The following is a 7,567-nucleotide window of genomic DNA, read 5'->3' as shown; positions in this document are numbered from 1 at the left end:
CTACGGAATTCCTTGCAAACACGGCAAGGCTGCTTCCGGTTGCATGTACTGTGCATACTCCTTTTGAGATGCCAACAATATTCAATTTGAGCATTTTCATCTACAAGGACATCAAATTACGTTATCTTGGTGTTCAAAAGAATACTTTATCTTGGCTAAATCGCTGACGTCTTATCTAAGTAATATAAATAGGCAAATTGCTTGTTTTACAAGCAGCCCGTCTAGCTCAGTTGGTAGAGCGCAAGGCTCTTAACCTTGTGGTCGTGGGTTAGAGCCCCACGGTGGGTGCCTGTTTGTATTTTTTTTGGTTTTCGACTACATTGGATTTCCTTCAACTGACGCTAAAAGTTTTTGTATGTAATATTCAGAAGATTTCCTAAACATGTTCAGATATTACAAAGCCACAGGGAATACATTTTTACAACTAGGGATATATCTTTACAAATTACGTTGGCTTTGCTTCAACTGATGCTAAAAAGTTTTTTGTATGTAATGATCAGAAGATTTCCAGGGATATGAGTCAAAACAAGTACACAATCATGTCATGAGTTCCTACAAAATATGCAAACCAGGCAAACTAATGCTCGCTTAGACACCAAAAAAAAAACCTAATGCCCGAAATCTTCTGTGAAACATGCAAATCATCTTGACATCAAAAATAGTTCACGCACACGGTTTGCCAAGCAGAACTCATTTTCAGTTGCTCGTGCATGGAAGCTTGTGAAATATGCAGGCCATTCAATGTATCAGATTCCAGAGAAAATTTGCATCACATCAAGAAGAAAATTGAACATGAAAATGCTTGTGCAAGGAACCTTGCACAAGCTAGGCCATCCCATCAGGAAGACAAATTACAAGAGAAAAATTGCAGCAAGACCCTCTGCCCTAGCAATAGCATCAGCAGCAGGCCGACTGTTAACAGTACAACTACAACTATGTCAACAACAGGCTGACAGTTCACAGTACAGGTACAACACCATCCATTGGGTCACAGATGGTGAACGATATGACCCAGCATCTCCAATGTGGTTGATTACGGCAGTCCATTCCGTGCTTTCAGGCAAGAGGCCATTCCAGTGATCATTTGAAGATTCCTGTGGCTGTTTTCCGTAGGATGTCTTGGATCTGTTTGATGCAGTATAGACAAGTGTTTAAGAGCGCTGTTGTGCACATATATTGTACAAGAAAGAATACAAGAATATGTCAAAAAAAGAAAGTCAGCAGAAGAGTTACTTGTTTCGTTGATAGACCTATATTTCCCAAGTCCGAAAGCTGCCAAATCACATTATGTTAAAAAGCTGACAAATACAGGTGACCTTCACATTCAGTATTAGGGATCTCATGGTACAGAAATCTTACAGATTGGAATGGTCTGGGCGAATCCTCCCGGAGCTCGAGAATGTACTCTGCTCTCTTTTCACCAATTCCCTGAAGAAGAAATGGGAAACATTAGTAGGAAAAGGACATGCCGGTATACCATCCATTAGATTATTATGAAATATAAGGACCATACTTTTAGTTGTTGTAGCTCTTCCCTGCAACCATGGATAGGCCGAGCAAATAATTAGAAAGGATAAACTACATAAATGAACTACAAAAAAAAATGCGAGTTTAAACTTACTTGTTCGCAACATTTAAGAACTCGAGATATTGTTGGATAAGAGATTCCTGCGTAACATAAGAGATCTTTAGAGATCGGTCCTGAACTAAAACAGGTTGCTGATATACGAAATAGGAAAAAATCATGCAGACCTTTAGGTTAGATCCCAGTGCATTAAACTTATCAAGAGGTGTACCATCCGGATTCTTCTCAACTATGTGGCATGCTCCTATTGGAGTTTTGAGCTCCAATGAAGGAGGGCAATTGACATTACAAGGAGTCATCATGTTTGAAGGAATGGGAGACAGAGCTTTCCTGAGAGGAGATTCAGATTTGTCCTCTTTGCAAGGAGTTAACGAAGGGGGTACCTCTGCATTAAACATGTCATACGGCTCAGACTCTAACATGGAAACATAGATCAAGTTCCAAAGTTATACAACAAGCAAACCGCAAGTAAATTGTGTGCGCTTACTTTTAATTGAAGCAATATTTTGTAATCTAAACAGTTTCATTTCTGCATAAGTCCATTGCTGGTGCAACTTTCAGTTTGTAAATGTTTTTGCTCTGGACCATTATCTTTCTAATACAATGTCACAGAAGGCTCTTGTGTGTTCATTAGAGTTTTCCTTTTTGTTTCTTGGCTTACTGACCTTTGTACGGTCAGAATCTATATCCAACACAAATATATAACTCGTCTGCATATTTCAAACAACATACCTTTCTTAGTTGTCTTTACTTCATCTCGTGAGCTTGGTCTTGTTGTGTTTTCAGCTGTTGTATGGACCGCTGAATCAAAAAGCACCCTGTGCAACAGAAGATAAAATGGCTCAGAGCTCGTAATTTCAGGTGGTCTATGTCAGACTTGCAGAGCCAAATTGGAGACACTGACTTTTTTATTTTAGCACCGTCTTGGTCCATTGCTTTAGCTCTACCAGAAACCCGGGCAGATAGCGGTTGTTTCATATGGCTCATCGAAGAAGGAGTCCTCCATCCAGTTGGGGACAAAAGTCCATTCATTCTTTGGGTGCTCTTAGTTTTCCCCCTTGATTCCAGCCACAATTGCAATTTTGCTTCCATGTCCACCTTTACTTTTGGAGTGTGTTCCTTGCTTGCTGAAGCCATGTTGGTCACCATATGGCCTGAACGAGCAGCCATGCTTAATGTGTGGACTGCCTCCTGGTATACCACAGGATTCTGTGACAAATGAAAAGCAATCAGCATGGATCTATACTCTGTGGGGTGAGACATCTTGACTGGTAACTCACCAGGCAAGCTATCATCACAGCACGGCTATTGCCTCCTAGCGAATCTTGCAGTATGCGGGTCAATCTACTCTCTCTGTAAGGTACCCGTGACTCATTCTTCTTGAGAGCTGAAATGACATTAGACAATGCAAACAGCGATGAATTGATTTTAGAGCTTTCTTGAAGGCGGATCCCTTCATTGCAAGCCCTTCTGTTGTCCTCATTTCCTGAAATGAAACCAACACAGCATGTCTTAAACTGGATGTCCAAAGCTTTATACGTTATATCCACCTTATTGCAGGGGGGTCGTACCAGCAAGGTCGATGAGGTTAAGCTTCCCTTTGACAGTATCATTACTGACCCTGATAGAAAGCACAGCGTGGCTTCTACTTGAAACATCGTTCAGGCCTGTGTGGGCGGCTTTCCGCCTCTGCACACCTATTGAGTAGACTTCCTGAAACTCCTCCATGGATCGAACAGGGACCTTAAACCATGAAAAGACAACAGTAAGCGCACTGCCTAAGGCATATTCCAGCAAACACGTAGATTCAAGGATGCCAACACATTACCCAAGCCAAGCCCTTGAGCTGTAGGTTACCAAATTTGTCATCCAACGCCATGATCTCCTTTGCCTTGGGCTCGAGCAAGTCATAGCACCGTTCCATGTACACCTCGTAGTACGAGATCTCGACGGAGCACCACGTGCCGGTACAGCGCGCCAAGATTGTCGCGACCGACAAGGGGATGAGCCCTGGCAGATCTTCGCTGCCCTGCGTAGCAACAAGGTTTGTTTCAGAAATAGGTTAGCAGTGCAGCATGGCGACATTTCGTCAAACAGGTTATGGGCAAGACCGGGAGAATGGAACGGGCACCTGCATGGTGTAGGTCTTGCCGCTGCCGGTTGCCCCATAGGCAAACACGGTCGCGTTGATGCCCTCGAAGATGCCCGGGATCAAGGCGCTGACCTCCTGGTCGAATACGTCGGAGACCCTGTCCTCCTTGCCGAAGTAGGCGTCCACCTTGTAGCACTCGCTCCGGCTGCATGGATCAGGCACAGATCGGTTCACCAGCGGAAGGGTCACGAAACAGGCGAGCAAAAAAGGTAGAATTAGCCGTCGGCACAGCTACACTAAGAGTTAATCAGATCTCAAATCATGTTGCGCTTCCCTGACGGCTGCACCAGGAGGGAAAGGGAGCTGCGAATTTTAGGAAATTAGAACAGGAACGACTCCGAGGGTTCTAGAGGTGGGTACCTGGTGTGCTGATCCTTGAGCTGGACGGTGACCTCGCCGCCGGGGTGGTCGCCGATGAGGCAGACGCAGGGGGGCACCGCTGCCGAGCTGGCCTCCGAGGGGAGGAGCGGGCGCACCCGCAGCACGACGCGCACTGGCTGCGAGGAGGAGGATGAGGAGGAGGCGGCGCTCGCCATTGGGGAGAGGTTGACGCGGTGCACGGGACGGGGCGGGGTCGAAGGCGGGGAGCAGATCGGGATGAGGCGAGGTTTTGGGTGAGTCGGGTGTCGTGGACCCTTTGGGGGAGCGAGGAGCACGGTGACCGTTGCGAAGCTGCCGGGGAAGCGGTTCGAATTTGAACACGGGAGGCGGGTCTGACGAGGAACGCCTGGCGCGGTGAGCACGCGACTAACTCGTGACTCGTGAGAGCATCTCCACCAACATTCTACCCACATTTGGGTTTATTAGTTTCCCTTATATTCTACGTCAAACTTTAGTTGTGGTTTTTTTTTTTAAAAAAAAATCAAATCTATAAAGATTCATCGGAAGTATAAAGCATCTCAAACATAATAAAAATTACATTGAGGTCCATGGACCACCGAACAACCATTGCCGCCGCCAGAACGATGCGCTGCTATCGTCGCTCCCGTACCAAAGTCGGTTTGACCTTGTCGATAACAGTCCGGAAGTCTTCGTGCACGTGCCCCTAAGGACCAGCGCCCTGGAGCCGTAGTCGTCATCGTTGAATCCTTGAATCGATCTGAAGAACCTGACACCAAATCTCGTGGTTACTTACGCACAACGAGAAACCCTAACCTCGCCGTCCCAAAGAGCTGGCAGGAATCTACGCTGATGACACTGTGGATGGCTCAGTCTCACTAGCCATGAAGCAGTGGATGCTAGCGGGTTAATATAGACTTTAAAGGATCTGGTCGAATTCGACATAGTTGGATCCAAGTCTAGATAAGGTCCGAGTCGGACAGACCGACTATGATACACAACAATAGGTCGTCTGTGAATCTCTAGTACAACATATGTTCTATGTCCTAAGATCCGAGCCGGCGCATGTAATCGGGATAGTGACAGACATGCTTTGGGCCGACCAAATGCTACTCCGTAACTGAGTAATTATAAAGGTAGGTTTCGGGCTTGTCCAGGCCCATGTTGCGAGACATGGTCGAGCAAGATGGGATTTGCCCCTCCGATTAGGAGAGAGATATCTCTCGTCTATCGTGTGATCCGACCAAGATAAGTATGGTCATGCGACAAGGATTATGAGATAATTCGGTTAGTGGTCGGCATCACTGGAACAAGAAAGAGGTAGGGTTAGCACAAGCATGACAGACTCACCTTGAGTCTGACTGTTGGTGAACATAGCAGAAATTCAAAATTTTCTACGCATCACCAAGATCAATCTATGGAGTAATCTAGCAACGAGGGAAGGGGAGTGCATCTACATACCCTTGTAGATCGCGAGCGGAAGCGTTCAAGAGAACGGGGTTGATGGAGTCGTACTCGTCGTGATCCAAATCACCGATGATCCTAGCGCCGAACGGACGGCACCTCCGCGTTCAACACACGTACGGAGCAACGACGTCTCCTCCTTCTTGATCCAGCAAGGGGGGAGGAGAGGTTGATGGAGATCCAGCAGCACGACGGCGTGGTGGTGGAAGTAGCGGGATTCCAACAGGGCTTCGCCAAGCGCTGCGGGAGGAGGGAGATGTGTCACGGGAGGGAGAGGGAGGCGCCAGGGCTTGGATTGCTGCTGCCCTCCCTCCCCCCCCCACTATATATAGGGCCAAGGGAGAGGGGGGCGCAGCCTTGGCCCTTCCTCCAAGGAAGGGTGCGGCCAGGGAGGAGTCCTTCCTCCCCAAGGCACCTCGGAGGTGCCTTCCCCCTTTAGGACTCTTCGTTTATCTTATCTCTTGGCGCATGGGCCTCTTGGGGCTGGTTCCCTTGGCCCATATAGGCCAAGGCGCACCCCCCACAGCCCATGTGGCCCCCCGGGGCTGGTGGACCCCTTGGTGGACCCCCGGACCCCTTTCGGCACTCCCGGTACAATACCGATAAAGTGCGAAACTTTTCTGGCGACCAAAATAAGACTTCCCATATATAAATCTTTACCTCCGGACCATTCCGGAACTCCTCGTGACGTCCGGGATCTCATCCGGGACTCCGAACAACTTTCGGGTTACCGCATACTAATATCTCTACAACCCTAGCGTCACCGAACCTTAAGTGTGTAGACCCTACGGGTTCGGGAGACACGCAAACATGACCGAGACGACTCTCCGGTCAATAACCAACAGCGGGATCTGGATACCCATGTTGGCTCCCACATGCTCCTCGATGATCTCATCGGATGAACCACGATATCGAGGATTCAATCAATCCTGTATACAATTCCATTTGTCTATCGGTATGTTACTTGCCCGAGATTCGATCGTCGGTATCCCGATACCTTGTTCAATCTCGTTACCGGCAAGTCTCTTTACTCGTTCCGTAACACATCATCCCGTGATCAACTCCTTGGTCACATTGTGCACATTATGATGATGTCCTACCGAGTGGGCCCAGAGATACCTCTCCGTTTACACGGAGTGACAAATCCCAGTCTCGATTCGTGCCAACCCAACAGACACTTTCGGAGATACCTGTAGTGCACCTTTATAGCCACCCAGTTACGTTGTGACGTTTGGTACACCCAAAGCATTCCTACGGTATCCAGGAGTTGCACAATCTCATGGTCTAAGGAAATGATACTTGACATTAGAAAAGCTCTGAGCAAACGAACTACACGATCTTGTGCTAGGCTTAGGATTGGGTCTTGTCCATCACATCATTCTCCTAATGATGTGATCCCGTTATCAACGACATCCAATGTCCATGGTCAGGAAACCGTAACCATCTATTGATCAACGAGCTAGTCAACTAGAGGCTTACTAGGGACATGGTGTTGTCTATGTATCCACACATGTATCTGAGTTTCCTATCAATACAATTCTAGCATGGATAATAAACGATTATCATGAACAAGGAAATATAATAATAACCTATTTATTATTGCCTCTAGGGCATATTTCCAACAGTCTCCCACTTGCACTAGAGTCAATAATCTAGTTCACATCACCATGTGATTAACACTGACAGGTCACATCACCATGTGACCAACATCCAAAGAATTTACTAGAGTCAACAATCTAGTTCACATCACTATGTGATTAACACTCAATGAGTTCTGGTTTGATCATGTTATGCTTTGTGAGAGAGGTTATTAGTCAACGGGTCTGAACCTTTCAGATCCATGTGTGCTTTACGAATATCTATGTCATCTTGTGGATGCTACCACGCGCTACTTGGAGCCATTTCAAGTATCTGCTCTACTATACGAATCCGGTTTACTACTCAGAGTCATCCGGATTAGTGTCAAAGTTCGCATCGACGTAACCTTTTACGACGAACTCCTTTTCACCTCCATAATCGAGAAAATC

The 7,567-nt window shown here is 46.8% G+C and overlaps 1 protein-coding gene and 1 non-coding gene across 2 annotated transcripts; one reads left to right on the top strand and one right to left on the bottom strand.

The window, feature by feature from the left end:
• Positions 1-215: 215 nt before the first annotated feature.
• On the top strand, positions 216-288 carry TRNAK-CUU (transfer RNA lysine (anticodon CUU)). Its single transcript has one exon. It is a non-coding gene; the product is annotated as a tRNA-Lys (tRNA).
• Positions 289-713: 425 nt separating this feature from the next.
• On the bottom strand, positions 714-4,434 carry LOC123182259 (kinesin-like protein KIN-10C). The gene is made up of 13 exons (XM_044594766.1): positions 4,098-4,434; positions 3,717-3,882; positions 3,414-3,614; positions 3,157-3,328; positions 2,866-3,071; positions 2,490-2,794; positions 2,318-2,403; positions 1,753-1,970; positions 1,622-1,668; positions 1,514-1,535; positions 1,360-1,428; positions 1,234-1,272; positions 714-1,125 (listed from the first exon to the last, which is right to left on the bottom strand). The coding sequence occupies exons 1-13, from the start codon at positions 4,271-4,273 to the stop codon at positions 1,081-1,083; spliced, it is 1,752 nt and encodes a 583-aa protein (XP_044450701.1). The 5' UTR covers positions 4,274-4,434; the 3' UTR covers positions 714-1,080.
• Between the last annotated feature and the right edge of the window lie 3,133 nt (positions 4,435-7,567).

This window comes from Triticum aestivum, chromosome 1D (genome assembly GCF_018294505.1).
Source record: "Triticum aestivum cultivar Chinese Spring chromosome 1D, IWGSC CS RefSeq v2.1, whole genome shotgun sequence".
Classification (NCBI taxonomy): Eukaryota; Viridiplantae; Streptophyta; class Magnoliopsida; order Poales; family Poaceae; genus Triticum; species Triticum aestivum.
Note: the sequence above shows the minus strand (reverse complement) of the source record. Positions and strands in the feature narration are given on the sequence as shown.